This window comes from Chaetura pelagica, unplaced genomic scaffold (genome assembly GCF_000747805.2).
Source record: "Chaetura pelagica isolate M959 unplaced genomic scaffold, ChaPel_1.0 scaffold146, whole genome shotgun sequence".
Lineage (NCBI taxonomy): Eukaryota > Metazoa > Chordata > Aves > Apodiformes > Apodidae > Chaetura > Chaetura pelagica.
The window spans coordinates 113,622-132,048 of NW_009953645.1; the positions used below are offsets into that span (position 1 = coordinate 113,622).

Sequence of the window (18,427 nt, forward strand, 5' to 3'; positions counted from 1 at the left end):
CGGGGAAGCCAGAGGCCTCTGTCCGGCGAGGCGCTTACTAGACACGGTTACATGGGAACAATCCCTCATGCCAGCCCAAAGTTAGGAAATTCTGGGCCCTGGTTCCCCTTTCATCTACATTCTGAAGTAGAAAAATGCTTCTACTATGTTAATAAAACCACTGTCCAGTCTGCTGAACTTTACGCTGTAGCAGTACTTCATAGCATATACTATAATTTGTGTATTTGAGATAAATGAAATGTATATTATATTCTAATACATAAAACATTTTTATATACAACACAAAGGCCATGTTTACTCCTGGGTTTTTCTCAGCTCCTGTTCAGCTAATGCTGTGAGCATCCCCATCAGAATTGCAGCCCACCAAAGGCACCAAGACTGCCTTCAGTTTTTAGGATAATGCACTGAGTTATCTGTAATGGCAACTGCTGAATTTCAGAAGTGGGGGAAATCCCCCGAGTCTCAATTTTGTCTTTTATTAAAAAGCTTAATTCATACAGCACAACAGATAAGTGACCTCTTTCTGTCCATTGTAGTGGACAGTGCTTGGAAAATTTCATGAGGTGATGGAGAGTTTTCTGTTAGTGTTAGAAAGACTTGCTCAGGTAAGTTGCTGATGTACAGGTCTGCTGTAGTGTTTTCATAGAGTATCACCAGGAGATGTTTTGATTTGTGGGTCAAATTAACCATTAGCCAGGCTGTAGTGTTAAATCAGCTCTGAGTAGAGAACAAAAAGGCTTTTTTTATTTTTACTCCTGAATAGACCAGCACAGAGGGGAACAGCACAAGATTTGCTGTACCTTGCCCTGAGCCTACTGACATAAAAGCTCTCCTGGAAGGGCTGAGGTGTATCTCAGTGCTCATGGTCTTCAGCTTCCGGCTGTTCTGTTTAGAGTACAAGCTCTGAAGCATGAGTACTTTCTCAAAATAGCTAAGTGGGGAAAGTATCATAAATCTTTATTTCTAAAATGTAATATCTGTGAGCCTCTTTCATGGACAGCAATAGCATTATAAAGGATGACTTCTCCTATAAAAACTTAAAATTAAAAAAAAATAATTATTCATAGATGTAATTTCTGTCTTTCTGGAGGTAACTGCAGGTTGTAATGTCTGATAATAAAGGTCCTCTCCCCACTACATCTATACTCTGTTAATTTTGACTCCTGTTCTCATAAGAGGACAATTCATTGGCACAAATTTAGAAAAAAACATGGATATTAACATCCATCTGAAATTGTCTGTGCTGGCACTTACAGAGTAGGAGAGCTGCATGGAAACAACCCAGTTAGATGATTCTTGCTAAAACATCCTGTGCTTGATTGAAGACTCTGAAGTTCAGCAATAAGAAGGAGAGCTGAGCCTGTTCTTAAGGGCCTCCCTGCAAGTGAATGCTCTTCAGGATCAGAGCCCCACATAGCTGCCTTTCCTGAAATATCTGTGCTTCTGTTCTTCTCTCACATAAAAGCTGCTGTCTTGTAGGTGATGACACTGATTTCAACATCTTGGCCTCTTAGTATAAGAAATTACTTTTCTTCTTCCAACAGGGAAAAATAAATTCTTAATGAAAAAAGTGCTGTCCATGAGCTCTCTCTGAGCTCTGAGATCTTCATCTGGTATTTATATAACTGCCTTTTCTTGGGAGAACATCCCCACACCATGCTCCAAAAATGGATGAAAACCAGCCTGTTCAGCTAAGGGCTACGTGGAGCATGACTGAGCACAGGCAATCTCTGCACTTTCTGGCCTGCTTTCATGCGTGCAAAGAGCTGAGCTTGGGACCTACCCATCACGAGCACTGAAATGTGAAGCAGCAGCAAACAAATCAAAGGAGTGACTTCGTCCTCCTGTAATGAGACAATCAGACAAAACTACTCCGAAAGGCAGGCTGGAAAAATCCCCAAATGAGCGAGCAGAAGGGAGAGGGACCAGGAAGGGAACAAATGGCACTAGGAATGCATTTGCTGAGTTAAGGGAGTGTCAAGGGAAGGAGAAAGGGAAAGAAGGGAAAGGGAAGGACAGGAGAGGAGACAAAATGGAAGGGAAGGGAAGGGAAGAGGAAGAGGAAGGGGAAGGGGAAGGGGAAAGGGAAGGAGAAGGAGAAGGAGAAGGAGAAGGAGAAGGAGAAGGAGAAGGAGAAGGAGAAGGAGAAGGAGAAGGAGAAGGAGAAGGAGAAGGAGAAGGAGAAGGAGAAGGAGAAGGAGAAGGAGAAGGAGAAGGAGAAGGAGAAGGAGAAGGAGAAGGGGAAAGGGAAGGTGCCTGATTCTCTCTCTGCTTGGTCTGGCTTGTAACTGGCAACAACATCCTGCTGATGAGGCAAGCAGAGCCACCTGGGCCTGAGGCAGCAGGGACCAGTGAATCAGACAGGTGGGACAGATCTCCACCATACACATCCAGTGTCAGTGGAGCCATGCCAGTGTTTCCACGTGCACAGTGACCATTTCTCCAAACAAGTGCTGGTGCCTGCACCCCATTGCACATATAGAGGATGTGACCATATAGGATGTGAAATCCCATGTTCAACAAGAGACTGATACAACAGCTCTGGCTGGTATGCCTTTCAGGCTTCCAAGGGCCTGGTTATGTGAATACTCTCTTTGGGAAGATATCTTGAAGCTTGTGAGAGATGCAACTGTGTAACAGTGACATAGAGACCAGAGATGAATCTCAGCTCTTACAAAGTCCAGGCCAGCTGGTGTATGTTGCTCAAAGGAGGTGCATCCAAGATCCAATTATCTTTTTCATCCTTCTGGATCAATGGTTCCAGGTCATTTCCATGACGTCTCTGTTGCATCCTGTTATTTTTACACCCTTGACTTAACAGTGACATACATGAGACCATGTAAGCCGTAGGTTCATCTTTGGAATAGCCTTTCTCACACCCAGAGGGACATGTGTTCCTCACTCTGGGAACCCAGGAGACATGTCTGAAATGCATTAGTTTTATGGCCTGATCTGCCAAATCAACTGGCACCACAGAACTGCAAATTGCAGCTCTGTAGTCCCAGCATTTGGTGCTTTCTCCTGGGCACTTATGACAAAGAAACAAATGGAGAAAGACAAGCATTAGATTCTTTTCACGCCACTTTCACAGTGGACAGTGGGAGAAGCATCATAAGAAGAAATTACAATTAATCTTTTCTCCTAAAGCTCTGATTTCTCAGTACAGAGTCTTGACGTCTATAATTAATCATAATCTGTGAGATGCAAAGCAGAGTTCTGGTAACCTTTTATGAGTCTTTTACTGTTAGTCCAATAAAACGTATCACATGTAATTTGTCTGTCTTGTTGAGGGCTCGTATTTGGCTAGTGATTATTTCTTATAAACTATTGTCAGAGGAGCCCTCAGTGTGAAATTCATGTTCTTCCTCCAGTCTTGCCAGCAGCAGCTGTGTCCATATATGAGTGTCCCAGTAAAAAATATGCATATAAATAATATGCATAAAAAATATGTATATACCTGCCTCTTATCATAGAATCATAGAATGGTTAAGATTGGAAGGGACATTAAAGATCATCAGGTTCCAACCTCCCTGCTATCAGGACACCTCCCACTAGTACAGGGTGCACAAAGCCTCATCAAACCTGGCCTTGAACACCTTCAGGAAGGTGGTTTCCACAACCTCCCTGGACAACCTATTCCTATAGGTCCTGTTCAGGTACTGGAAGGTGCTCTAAGGTCTCCCTGGAGCCTTCTCTTCCCCAGGCTGAACACCCCATCTCTCCCAGCCTGTCCCCAGAGCAGAGCTGCTCCAGCCCTTGGATCATCTTTGTATCCCTTCTGTGGACCCTCTCCAACAGCTCCTGTGCTGAAGGCTCCAGAGCTGCTCACAGCACTCCAGGTGGGGTCTCACCAGAGCAGAGCAGAGGGGCAGAATCCCCTCCTGGCCCTGCTGGCCACACTTCTTTTGATGCAGCCCAGGACACAGCTGCCCCTCTGGGCTCCAACACACACTGGTGGCTCATGTCCAGCTTCTCATCTCCTCCCACCCCAAGTCCTTCTCCTCAGGACTGTTCTCCAGCCATTCTCCCCACAGCCTGGATTTGTGCCTGGGGTTGTACCAACCCAGGTGCAGGACTTTGCACTTGGCCTTGTTGAACTTCCTGAGGTTGGCATGAGCCCACTTCTCCAGCCTGTCACGGTCCCTCTGGATGGCCTCCCTTCCCTCTAAGGTGTCAACTACTCCACACACTTGGTATTGGCAGCAAACTTGCTGAGGAGACACTCAATCCCACTGTCCATGTCTCCCACAAAGAGACTGGTCCAGCACTGGTCCCAGTACTGAGCCCTGAGGAACACCACTCATCATTTGCCTCCACTGGGACACTGAGCCATTGACCACAGCAATCTGCTTTTTATCCTTTCCACATCAACCTTCATCTCCTTTATGCTCTACCATGCTTCATGCAGTGGACTGACTCACCTTTTCTCACTGGAACCAAGATATCCCCTTCAAACCAAGGCTGACTGGGGGCACACACATTGCAATATGGCCACCAGAATAATAATGGTAAGGCAGGGCAAAGAGGAGAACTTTACATTCTTGCAGAACAAAAAGGTTTTTAAGAAAAAAATGAACAGAAGAAAATGGTGGCATCCAGGCATCGAGCCGGTGCCTTTCCCATGACAGACCTCTCAGATATGCTGGACAGAGGCTCAGCAACTGCATCCCCCAGCTCCCTCAGGACCCATGGATGGACCCCATCAGGTCCCACAGACTTGTGCACCTTCAGGTTCTTTAGATGGTCATGGACCTGTTCTTCTCCTACAGTGGGGAGTACTTTGTTTTCCCAGTCCCTGCTGTCACCTGCTGTGGCCTTTGCAATGAGGCTGGAGCACTTGCCAGAGAAGACTGTTCAAAGAAGTCCTTGACAACCTCAGCTTTCTCAATGTCTTGCATAGCCAGGTCTCCCATTTCCTTCAGGAGAGGGCCTACTTTTTCCTTGGTTGTCCTTTTATCCCTAACATACTTACAGAAGCTTTTCTTATTGCTCTTTACATCCCTGGCAAGATTTAAGTCCATCTGGGATTTGGCTCTCCTGACCTGGTCCCTGATCCCTGGCTGCTTGGACAGCCTCTATGTGATCTTCCCAGGGGAACAGAGGCTTAGGGAGATCAGAGGGTGGTAGCTGTGGCTACAAGGATCCCTTCTCACGCATGGCTCCTTCTCCCCAAAATTCTGGGTCAAGGAGCATTGCAGGGGATAAAGTTCTCTTCCATAAGATGTGGCAAAGAAAGCAACCTGACAAAGAAGTGCTGTCTCAGAGAGAGGCCACTGTAAACCAGCATGCTTCAAATTCATTATTTCTGGCTGCACCAGCCTGTTAAAACATATGAGCTTCAAAAATTAACATCATCCAGTCATGGCACAAACAGAAAAATGCCTCCAAGTGAGCCAAGGCATGGGAAATGTCCACAGCACCCAGGATCTGTTGTTCAAGGAGCTCATTAATCTGTGGTGCCTTAGCAGCTCCTTTGGAGGCACCATGCTAGGTCAGCCCAGACACTGAGTGATGAGCACCAGTCTGGGCTTTCGACTAAAATGGGACATCCTGATACATATATCAAGAACTACTGAACTGATGGTGACTGTTTCTGTGCATTAGTGACTAGGATGTGATTTTTCCACTGCTTTTTTAGCAACCTGTGAGTGAATATCCTTATATATCCTTATATATCCTTATATCTGGGCTCCCTAGTTCAAAAGGGACAGGGATCTACTGGAAAGAGTCCAAAAGAGGCTACAAGGATGACGAAGGGGCTGGAACATCTGTCATATGAGGAAAGGCTGAGAGACCTGGGGCTGTTCAGTCATGATAAGAGAAGACTAAGAGGAGACTATATTAATGTCTACAAATATCTGAAGGGTGGGTGTCAAGAATGGGCCAGTCTCTGTTCAGTGGTGCCTGTGATAGGACGAGGGGAAACGGCCCCAAGTGACAGCACAGGAAGTTCCACCTCAACATGAGGAGAAACTTCTTTCCTGTGAGGGTGACAGAGCCCTGGGACAGGCTGCCCAGAGAGGTGGTGGAGTCTCCTTCTCTGGAGTCCTTCCAGACCCATCTGGATGTGTTCCTGTGTGACCTGCCCTGGGTGTTCCTGCTGCATTTGGACTCGATGATCTTCAGAGGTCTCTTCCAACCCCTAGGTTTCTATGGTTCTGTGATTCTATGATATGCCTTGTGAGTCCTCTCTGGATATAGTCTGTGAAACGTTTGGTTCAGGACGGCATCCAAGCACAGATGCACGTGGGCTTTGGTGGATTTCAGTCTCTTGCTCTCTCTTCTGCAAATGGGTTTGATTTCCCCGTGAACTCTCCATCTGAGGAGGGAAAGCAGCATGGTTCTGAATGGGTGTTCATATAGGTAGGACTTACACATACAGGCAGAAAGGGATATCCTTGGGCTTTGAAAGTGTTTGTTCTTCTTCCCAGGAACACTGGCTGATGTTATGCAGACTATTTCATCTCCTACATGGTCAGAGACTCCAGCAAAAATTCTCTCCCCACGTGAGGTGGAGGTCCAGCCTGCCTTGGAGGAAGGTTGCAGGAAGAATGGCATCCATTCTGTGCCCAGACAAAGCACCTAATGACACTCTGAACCCAATTTTTCTGTATTATTCAGTTTGGGAACTCTATATAAAAGTCCTGCCGTTTCAGCTCATCTTAAATACATTAATATAAAATCAATTGATTGATTTGAAGTGCCTAGATATAGCTGACTCACTGCTGGATTAAGAACATGTTGTACTAGTTTTGGCTGGGATCAAGTTAATTTTCTTTGCAATAACTACTATGAGGCTGTGGTTTGGGTTTGTGCTGGAAGCAGTGCTGATAACCCAGGGGTGTTTTTGTTGTTGCTGAGCATGGCTTACACAGAGTCAAGGCCTTTTCTGCTCCTCACCCCTCCCTGCCAACCAGGAGGTTGGGGGTGCACCAGGACTTGGGAGCGGACACGGCTGGGACAGCTGACCCCAACTGACCAAAGGGATGTTGCATACTGTGTGAGGTCACGCTCAGCAATTAAACGCGAGGAAAGAAAAAGGAATTCGGGACATTCAGAGTGATGGTGTTTGTCTTTTCAAGTACGATGGAGCCCTGCTTTGCTGCAGATGGCTGAACACATGCCTGTGATGGGGAGTCGTGAATCAATTCCTTGTTTTCTTTTGCTTTAGCTGCTCAACTGTCTTTATCTCAACCAACAAGTTTTCCCACTTTATCTTTCCACTTCTCTCTTCTGTTCCTCAGGATGGTGGGTAAGCAGTGACTGGCTGCCTGGGGCTTTGCTTAAACATGCGTTTAAACATGGAGAGAGGGAAATTTGGACATAATTTCAAGGCCCCAAAGTGTCTTGTTAGGAAAACATACATCATAAGCAAATGTCTGAGCAGGAGACCCGCCTGCAGCCATCCATGAACACAGAGATGGAGAGGTGCAAGAGGAAGCAAACCACCTCCACTCAGGAGCAAGTCACAACCCGCTCCAGTCACCAGTAGTGTAGAAAGACAGCCAGAGCTCCTGAGAGGTACCACCTGCCTTGCCTCAAGCTTGCTGGCCTTGCCAACGTGCAGGCAGGGATGGCAGTTTCTTCAGCTCCTGAAGGCACACACATGTCACAGAATGTATGTGATGCCTTTGGCTGATCTTAGACTGAAAGGCCCCTCCTCTGGGATATCTCCAAGCCTGAATCCCTAACCTGTGCTGCCCTATGAGAATAAAAAAAATAGTGTTTTTGTAGTTGTGTTGGTGGTAGTTTTTGTTTGTTTGGGTTTTTTGTTGTTGTTGTTTGTTTGTTCTTGTTTTGTTTTGATTTTGTTTTTTATATGCCTCCTATCCAGGGCAAGGATTTCCAGTTAACTTTTCTTTCAGTGCTTCTTCTGATGAAAATCTCTGATTTGATCCTGTGCCCCCCCAGGCAGGACAGGGCCAGAGCTGGTTTGGCTGGCCATGAGACCTGCGGAGATCTTCCACCCTGGGAAGTTTTGAGAAAGTTAGGTCTTTTCCATTGGCATTTTCATTTCAAAAATGTGTTTGTTTTTTTTTTTCTCTGCCAGCTGCGATTCTCTGCTACATTATTTAGCAATTGTAGTGACTGCCCAGCAGAGGAGTGTAGAAACCAACACACTGCAAGACTGCAAACTCACTCTCATGTCCCCCATTTTCCATCCTGCTCTCTGATAGGCAGCTCCTGCTCTCATTTTACTGTGAGCTGTGGCAGCCTCAGCTGCCTGCAGGCTGATCTCCTGCTCAGACAGCTGTCTGGGATGCATGCTTTCCTAACAAGATATTTTGGGCCCTGAAATGATGTCCAAATTTCCTTCTCTCCATCTGCTCTCCAGCCTGTGTCCATCTGCTCTCAGTTCGTGTCAGTCCTGGCTGAATTTGTCATGGCAGGGCAGCTCTTCAGAGGCGCAGCACAAGGAGCTTGCTGGGACACCCTGATAAGTGCTGCCTGTCTGGCCAGGAGGTTTATCACTGACATGCAGGCAGGGGCTGCCTGCACCCAGCCCTCCCAGTCCCACAGGCATCCCCTGTGTCCCCATCCTGGAGCCTCAGGCAGCACTGCAGTCCCCTGGGAGGGCTCATGCCCTGGTCTCACAGCCTGCAGAGATGAGGATGCTGCTCCTCCATGATGGAGAGATAGAAGCATAGAATCAGGTCCCTAAGCACTATGTCTACATTTCTTTTAAACTCTTCCAGGGATGGTGACTCCACCACCTCCCTGGGCAGCCTGTTTCCCTGCCCAGCCACTTTTTGGGTAAATAAATTCTTCCTAATATCCAATATAAACCTCCCCTGGTGCAGCTTCAGACCGTTTCCTCTGGTCCTGTCATTACTCACTTGGGAGAAGAGCCCGACACCCACCTCCCTACAATCTCCTTTCAGGCAGCTGTAGAGAGCAATGAGGTCTCTCCTCAGCCTCCTTTTCTTCAAACTAAGCATCCCCAGTTCCTCAGCTGCTCCTTGTTTGACTTGTTCCCCAGACCTTTCACCACCTTGGCAGCTCCTCTGGACACACTCCATCCCCTCAAAGTCCTTCCTGCAGTGAGGGGCCCAGAACTGCCCCCCGTGCTGGAGGTGCAGCCTCAGCAGTGCCCAGCACAGGGCCCCAGCACCTCCCTGCTCCTGCTGGCCACGCTGTTCCTGCTGCAGGCCAGGATGCTGGTGGCCTTCTTGGCCACATGGGCACACACTGGCTCATGTACATCCAGGTGTCAACCAGCACCCCCAGGTCCTTTTCTGCTGGGCAGCCCCAGCCACTGTGCCCCAAGCCTGTAGTGTTGCCTGGGGTTGTTGTGACCAACATGCAGGACTCTGCACTTGGCCTTGTTGAACCTCATCCCATTGGCCTTGGCCCATCAATCCAGCCAGTCCAGGTCCCTCTGCAGAGCCTTCCTGCCCTCCAGCAAATCAACACTTCCTCCCAGCTTAGTGTCATCTGCAAATGTACTTACAAAGCACTCAGTCCCCTCATCTAGGTCATTAATAACGACATTGAACAAGTTTGGACACAAAACTCAGCCCTGAGGGACACCACTGGTGACTGGCCGCCAGCATTTGGGTGTCAGCAAAGTCCATTGCTAATGACTCCTCTGCCTTCCTGCACAGAGGTAGACAAAGCTGGCTGGGGGGCATGAGCACCAGAGAGCTCCTGACACATTGCAGTGCATCCTGTGCTCCGCACACAGAGATGTTAGTGCTTGGCCTGCTGCAGAAGGCAGGTCTAGGACCCCTTCTTGTCCTAGATGTCTCTTATCCTCCCTTTGTAGGCATCCTTGGGATGAAATTTAAAGGTATAATAGAGGCATCCACAAACACACAGGGATTTACTAGGAATGAATATTTCTTCCAATCAACACAATTTCGCACTTCAATAAATCAAAATTAACATCAGAGATTCAGATATCAGTCAGGAATACACTACAGCACAACTTCTTAAAGATTAATAGAACACAGCACAACTACTTAAGAATTCTTAAGATCTTTTTTTACTAGTCTTAACAGAGATAATAATAATCCCACACATGGGATTGACTCAGACATTCGCTCAGACAAAGGGAAAGCCTCCCCATCAGGTACCTGGAATCAGTTCCCCAACAGGGACAAGGCTTACTCAAAGGTTATCTAGAAGAATTATCATTCACCAAAGATGAGGTCACTCAATCTCAAGAAGTCTCCTTAGGTGGCATCCCAACCTAAGGGGCAGGCTTCCTCACAGACTTGCTGCTCCAAGGGAAAACCTAACACAGAACTTCCTGGTGGGAACTCTGTTTTTTTGGAATAAATCAGCTCTGACCAGTTGTCATTCCAGCTGATGTCCTCTGGTCATCCTGCACTGAGGGACTGGATGGTGTTTTCTCTGATTCATGCAAAGTTAGCATAAAATGATCAAAGCAGTCAGTCAAAACTCTTCAATTTTTCCTATAGATTTTTGGTGGCAAAGATTTTGGTCACTTTCATGGAAAGAGTTATTTAGCAACTAACTTAATTAAGTAGAAGCTGTAGTCTGTGAACTGTCTTTTACTGCTTTTGTGGCTACTGTGAAGATTGCTCATAGCAATGAAATAATTGTTTCCATAGCAACTAATGTACTTAGTAGGGGAAGAATTGGGAGCCACAAATAACAAAGACAAAGGCCAAATCTACAATGCTGAGGCACATGCAAACAGAATAAACCACAGTGCAGCTCACCGTGATGACTTCAGCATATGCCACCTCTGACACCATGGAATGGCATAAAAAGAATTCCACAGAGGTGGGGAGGGAAGAAGTTGAGAAGGCAAGGGGCTGTGTGGCTTGGTGCAAGGGCCATAATCTCTTCCAGTGAGTTCAGGTGGTTATTAGTGCAAGATTTCTGGCTCAGCAATTGCCACAGCTCCCCTTAAAAGCATGGTGATTTTAAAGCTAGCCCAGTATGTACAGAAACAGCAGAGCATTTGGAAGATAAGGAGGAATTTAATCTTCCCTTCATCTCTGCTGTGGGATCATACTTAACTTTATCCAGATGACTTTATCCACCACTATTTAGCCTTGTTCTGGCTGTGAGTCCTTTTTTTATAGCCCTGGAATTCAGTGATCCCATACACAAGAGCAAACTGCCTGCACCTCCAAGCCACTATGCTCCCTGTTGTTTACTAAATCATAGGGACTGCAGAGGATTGTGCCTATGAGCAACCTGGCCCCAACCTACAGCCCCTGGCTCATAATACTTGGGCAGTATTTCAGGTTCCAAATAGTTTTCAGCCTGTCAAAGGGCCTTGTGGAGTCTGTCAACTACAAGGGTCTGAAGAACAGGTTGAACAAGCAACCACGAAGGCTGGCCTAGATGTACTTATCCTTTGGCTGTGCAGAGGAGGGCATGCTCTGATCTCTGAGGTGTTCACACTCATGTAGCCACCTATTATGCAGCCACTGCTCAAGAAAAAATCCTTGTTTTCTGCACTACGTTTCTGCCTTTATCTTTGTATTGAGAGTAGAGTAAATCTGGTCAGGGAAGAGGACTCAGCTGAGCAGCAGTCCAGCATAATGTCCTATTTAGTTCTCAACTTTTGCTTGAAAGGCACAAGATCGAAGTCTTAGCTCAGCAGGAGCCCAGTTTGTTGTCATTACTTGGTCTCAGCACCATGGAAGGAGACAAAGCAAATGAGAGCTAGGCAGGTATCTTTGCAGCTCTTGGTACCAATGCAGAATCAGGCACGGAAAGATTGCAGGTCCCATTTCCAAATCTCCCTGCATTGCTCAGCATGTCCTGGTAATAGTCCTGAGCCAGCCTGATGCCAGTGTCTGGCACTCCTAGTTTGGCTGGAATATGGTCAGACAAAAGGTCTAGGTACATGAAACTGAGACGAATCCCAGATGGCCTAAGTGCTGGAACCTATGAAGATCCTATAAACAATGTAACCAGTCCTATCCATGACATACTCCTGCTCCACCTGAAGCAAAAATTCAAAGCTTCCAAAAAGCACTCCTCACGGAAGTGGGAGGCTGGGTGCAGCTGGTAAGTATTCCCAGATAAAGACCTAATAAGAACAAACAAGCTGTTACTGAGCAGGCATTCTTTATGGCACCGCTGGGCAGCACTGGGGATTCTCCACCATAAGTGCTCTGATGAGTTAGCAAAACACCCCAACTAATATATACCATAACCATGTATATTCAGTTTTATGTCAATGAGTTCCCAGAATTCTTTTACATAGTCATTTTATTTCCTGGAATTTGCTATCTTTGTAATTATTCATGCTCAAGGGTCTCCTGAGGGGGCTTTGTTGATTCTAGTCTTTTGTCATCTTCGTCCTGTCTCTCCTGCTGGTCCTGGCTCCAGTCTCCTGCTGGTAGATTGCCCAGGTGGGTCAGAATCAACATGAGTGTTGTCTGTAGGAGCCACTGTAGAAGACTTGATGTTATCACAACCTGTAGGATGATTAGCATAATTGACTGACAGTTTCACAAAGCACATTGTTTTAAAATTGCTTTAAAAGTTACGTTAACTTAGTACAGCAAATTAATTATTTTAGTAAATTTTTATTAGGCTGTATGTCTATTGAATCTACTAACGAGTATGACTACAATTATCATACCTCTCTCAGAACTGAAGCCCTTGAAACCCTCCAGGTTTTCTGGACCAGAGTCAACTTGAAACATCACAAAGATTTTATACTAGTTGTTCAATAAACCAGACAGGACAGATGGCTCTTTTCCTGCAGTCCCAGAGCTGTAGCTGCAGTTGTGGTTATGGTTAGCATCAACGGTACAGGGTTCTTCTTGCTGGGAAGGTGGCCCTAACCCAGCAGCCGTGGTGCAGCCTGGAACCTGTGGGAAGTTTAGTGGCAGTCTCTCCCCTTCCGGAGGCAGTTTAAGCACAAGCTGGCAAGGACAATGCCATCTATTGTTCTTTGGTCCTTTCTCTGGGGAAAAGGAGCTAAAAGTGCCCTCATAGCTCTGGGACTGTAGTGCTTGCTCCTGTGCAGCAGCTCCCTGTGCATCCCCAGCCTGCCTGCAGGAGTGTTACAGACCCCACCTCCTGCACGCTCAAATGCTTTTCCTGTTGCAAAGGTCCCTGAGGTCTCTTACATAAACTGGTGTTGGTTTGCTGAGGCAGAAGAACATTTGCAAGAAATATGAGAAATAGCATCACTCCTTTCTGAGGTAAACCCAAATCCCAGCTTTTTGGAAGAAGGACATGCAGATTAGGACTGCTGAGTCATGAGGCACCCCTTCAGAGTTCTGGCCTAGATCTGCCCCATCTTCCCTCTTCCAGCCCGTACCTACCTCCTCCCCTGGCCTCCTAAGCTCCCCCCACAATCCTGGGGAACTCCTGGCTTCCCTTGCCAGTCTTGGTGAGTCCCAGCCTTTTCCACCCAGGGGACTGTGGTCGCCCACAACTGGATCAGGTGGATTCTCCTCAGCCTCCTGCTGCACATCTCCAGGCCGTGCTGGGGCTTGTGTGGAGGAGCTGGTGTGCCAGGGTGTGCTCTGTGTGGGCATACAGTCTCATAGGAGCAAGGAGTCTGCCGAGCTCCCTGGCTTTCAGCTCTTGCTGGAGATGACATGCCAAAGCAGCAGGGAAGTTGCCTTCCTGTCAGCCATGGCTCAGAGTACTGCAGCAAACGGTGATCCACCAAGCAAGGTGCTGAGCTGTACCTAGGGTGTTAGAGGGACACAGAGAGTGATGACCACAGCCTGGCTAGATGGTTGCTGCTAATTTTTTATTTATTTTTTTTTTAAACCTGGCTATATTTCTTTCCTCTCTACAGAAACCTTCTTCAAGAGAAAAATATACGCTCTTTCTCCTGGACATGCCTCTGGCCGTCCAGCATCTTTCATTTGGTACAACTCCAGTGTGTTATTCTCCACTGTCCAAAGCACACACAGGCCAGGGGGATATGTAAGCTGGAGCTCAACTACTTCACGAGCTTAGCTTGGTCACCCTTCTCCAGGCCGTTGTGCGGAACAGCTGCCTTCTGCTGAAGACTGAGGGCAAATGCAGCACAGCATGGGATTTTGGGGAAGACAAATTGTTCAGACATGATTCCTCTCTAATTTTACTCATCTTTGACCACCTCAGATGTATCTGGGAACAGCAAGGTAGGGCAGGGTTTTCAAAAGCAGGCACTGATGCCAGGCAACATTTAAATGTCTTACAGGATGGCACCAGTGAGACTTAGTGGCTACACAATGAGAGTGGGTGCCCCCAGCCTCTGACCCAGCACCACTCAGCTGGAAGTGCCTCCCATCATCCCTGTCCCCTTGGCAAGACATTGTTGCCTTGAAGTGCAGTTGGTTCTTTGTGGAGTCAAGGGAAGAAGCAGTTTACAAGTGACACAGGTGATGGTCATAGCACAGGAGGCTGGTCACAATGGCTGTGACATCCGCAAAGGAGTTTGTAGCTCATTGGACTGGCTAAATGGGGAACTAGTGGTCAGGTTTTATTGAAGTTAAGAACTTGGTGGACTTTCCTACGTGAGCTGAACACTCCTGCTGACAGGACAGGCTCTAAGGCTGGGCCCACCAGCCGTGGCACTGGATGGGCCTTTTAGCCCTGCCACAGAGTGAGCAACCAGCATGGGTCAGGGTGCAGCAGTGTGCATGGGATGGACACAGCAACCTTAGAAGAGCATCCCCTGGTGCTGGCTGGCTGTGTTTGCCAATGTGTTGCAAAACAGAAACTTCAGGTGGGGTAGTGGAATCATCCCGGATATTGTGATGCTGCTTTTACCACTGAGAAGTCTTTAGTTGCAGACTAGCAATTTGCCTCTCAGTATTACTGGGGACTGGGGCATATTTAAGCAATTACTTTCCTTCAGAAACCTTTGGAGATTTGTCTAAGAAAGGTGCAGTCATTACTGCTGAGAAAAGGCCTGCTCTGGAGCAATATGCACATTGGCAGCACTGCATCCACAGATCTGGGATCTCTGTGGGGCATTAGTGCTAGAGCTATGGAATGAGGATAGGTCTGGGGATTGTATGTACTGTCCTGCAACAGGACACATCTCTGCTAGGTGCCAAAAGAAGCCCTATGGTCCCAGGAGGGCAGTATCTAGGCAGGTTAGCCCCCAGCCCTGTACCATGTTGTGCCATGTGGGTTGTACCACCAAATGCAGCCAGCTCTGCAGAGGCCTGCTGGATTTCACTTGAAGCAGGATCTGGTCCCCCATAACCACTGGCCACATCCAAGGGCCACATGTATGATGCTGGGCATAAGCTCCAGCCATTCCTCTGCTGGGTGCAAAATGCCAAGGCCATGCCCTGGTTCCTGGCCAGGTCCCTGCTGGGCTGGTGGTCTCAGGTTGTGTCCTCAATGTGGGGCCAAACTAGAGCTCCCCCGCTATGCACTGGTCAGCTGGAACATAAAGCCATGCTTACAAGACCTGGTGACAGAAGGCTTTTGGCTTTTCCATCTCCCAGCATCTCTGAATTTGACAATGGTGTGTCAGTCTCTCAGCATTCTCTGTGAAGCATGGAGAGCAAATGACCTACAGGCTGATATTAAGGGACTCAGTTGACATCAGTCTGTTGCCATGTAATTTCCATTTTCTTTGATTTCCTCATGTTGACCATCTCTCCCTCCCTAATCCCCTCTGATGTGAAAAAGAAATGAACTATTGATTTACGTGCAGCACTTGGCTTTCCAGAGAGAGTGCTCTCCTGTCCTTTGCTGGAAGTGGGAATGATCAGGCCAAAATGTTGTGTCTTATGCTGCACCCGGGGCTGGTTTGGATCTGAGTGGGGGATTTAACCCAAAGGACAGGTTACCAATAGCACAGTCCATTGCTACTCAGCAGCTTCCTGCACCCAGCTCCTTGCATGGGCTCTGCCTGCCCCTCCAGGGCTGTGGGAGCCACATCCACGGGGGCAGTGGATGAGGTGACTGAGCCAGAGTGGCTTGGCCAAAGGCCACGGGTTGGGTTATGGCCCTGTGCTTCAACCACTGGGAAACACTGCCTCTTGCCCAATTGTCTCCTCTGTCTCACTGCTCCCGTGGGATCCAGCTGTCCAAGTGGCCTTGGAACGCCACTGAGTCTCCTCTTTCATGGGGTCAGGGCAGGTCTTGGAGCACCTCTCAGTGAGAAGGCACCCCTCACTGTTCTGTGCCTTTTCCCTTTTCCCATGGCCTTGTACTGGATGCAAGTACCTCCTGGCACAGGAGCTGTGCAGGTTCACTGTGTAATGGGTAAAGGAAAATTAATTTTACTGTTTCTGTCTTTCCTGACTGTTGTCTCCATGCAGACCTCAGGAGCACAGGACTCACCCTTCCAGTGTGAACCCTGAGATTATCAATGTAACCTACTTTCCTTCTCCTGTTTCGCCAACTCCTTTCTCCCCACACTGATTATTCTAGGAACAGAATTATATCTCATAGATGGGCCACTAACCTCACTGTGTGGGCCACTGTGCAGCTTAGGGCTTAGGATGAGGTGAGCTGCAGGGCTTGGGGGCTTGGCTGGGCTCTCCATCTCTGGGGACCCTTTACTCAGAGAAAAGCCTGACCTCTGCTCACCTCATAGACAGCCTGTAGCACCCATCTGTAAGGAAGTTCTGCTCTCAGAAGGCCTTGCATGGTCTCAGCCTGCACATGAGCTGTGCTTCAGACAGATAAAGAAGGTGGAAGAAGCACATTTTGCCCTGAGTGGGGGCTGCACTTGAGGGCTACTGGCCTTGGGCTCGCTGGTGGACAAGGGACTCATTCTCCTGCTTAGCTGTGGCTTCCCCTGTCTGCCAGAGACAGCCCAGGGTTTTGGCTGCAGGACTTCTCTGGGGTGTTGTGGAGCTTCCATTCACCAGGATACACAAGGTGCTTGGAGTGCCTGAGCTGGAAGCTACTTGAGAAGCAGCCGATTAACTCCATGTAATGAATTTTAAATACTTTCCTTGTCATCCCTCCCTTGTAACTGTAGCCTGCTCCTTGTGCTCAAGTGTGCATTCCGGTTTCTATAGGCATTCATTCCCATTTCTTTGCTTGTGTGATTACTTATCATTCCTGTTTAAATTATAGGCAGAGGAGCAGCTTTTGTTCTGAAGTTAAAAAGCAATTAGCTGTGCTTTTTGCTTCATGGTTGTTTATTAATTAGGACTTTGTCGATGGCTTTTGTCCTCAGCAGATAATAAGGGCTGAGGTCTTTATGGGCTGCAGCTGCTATCCAGGGCCAGGGGGGACTGTCCTGCCCACCTGGGGAGGTGGCACAGATGCTCCCTGATAGGTTCCCATTCTCTTCCTGTTGTAACCTGTCTCTCATCTGCACTCAGGTTTGAGGTAATTTGCAGAAGTTTTCCACAGGTGGGGTTTTCCCATTTTTTCCTTCTGTAGAATACCAGTATTTGATAGTAAGTGTTACCTGGCACTTTCCTATGGGCTGAGGCTTTTGCACCATCACCAACAAGCCCTGTCCCTTGCTCCCAGCTATTGTAGCCATAAACCATGAAACTCCTCTCCTAAGGTGTTTGTACAGTTGGTGCATAAACTGAGAATGGAGACCTGTGCACAATTATCAGGCAGCTCCCTGAGATGGAGAAAATAGGCTGTGAAATCCAATTGCTTCCAAAGCTGCTTGTTAATCTGTAAGTCACAGCAACATACACATGGGGCTGTGAAAAAAATGAGTACAGGCCTGGCACTTAAATCCCCCCCAGATGGACATGAAGCTGCTCAGTCCTTTGCTGTTCACGGAAAGCCAGGTCCCCTACGTCCTGGAAAGAGACAGCTTCAAGTGAAGGATTCATTTCAAATGAGGAATAGTAAGAGGCTCCCACCTGTGTCTGGGTTAGTGCAGCTGGGCTGGCACTCTGGGGAGCAGAGCACCAGCTGCACTGGAGCAGCAGGCTCTGGCAGTCAGGCCTCCCAGCAGAGCTGTGCTCAGCACCAGCCACACTCCTCTCTGCTGGGTTTCAGGGAAGGGATGGATGCAAAGAAGTGGGGCTGACTACTCTTAGAAGCACTTCCCTGGAAGGCACAGCTTGGGTATCTTTAGCTTCTTGATTTTGCTTGAAGAACCTTTTTATTGAGCACACCAGGACCCTGCTGACAAGAAGACAAACGTGAAGCAGAGGAGGTGAACTCATGAGCGAATGGCAGGGCAGGCCCAACAGGGCAAAGCTGTGATGAGCACCCTGGGCATGGCACGCACTTGCAGGTCGCAGGCTTAGGTCACTCCTGCACACTCTGCTGAGAGCACTTTGCACGATGCAGTGATATTACACTGGAGTACACCCCAGTCCTGTCTATGTTTCTGTGGAACAGACAGCCTCTTCTGTCTGTGCTCAGAAGGCTGCTAGATAACAGACAGGCACTACATCTTATCTCACCGTGTCTTTGGGGATTGCATGTAAATCACAGCAAACATTCCTATGGACATATCCCTCATCAGCAGCCAGATGGATTTTTAATACATTCTAACAGTGATTAATGAGGTTAACCCCACTCATTTATTTATAGC

The 18,427-nt window shown here is 47.8% G+C and overlaps 1 protein-coding gene across 1 annotated transcript in view; it reads right to left on the reverse strand.

Annotated features, from left to right (window-relative positions):
* Positions 1 to 4,240, reverse strand: part of SRSF6 (serine/arginine-rich splicing factor 6) — an 8,331-nt gene extending 4,091 nt beyond the window's left edge. Inside the window, exon 1 of the mRNA XM_009999850.1 lies at positions 4,191 to 4,240. Within this exon, the coding sequence (XP_009998152.1) occupies positions 4,191 to 4,240 (50 nt within the window). The remainder of the gene's footprint in view (positions 1 to 4,190) is intronic.
* Positions 4,241 to 18,427: the final 14,187 nt, after the last annotated feature.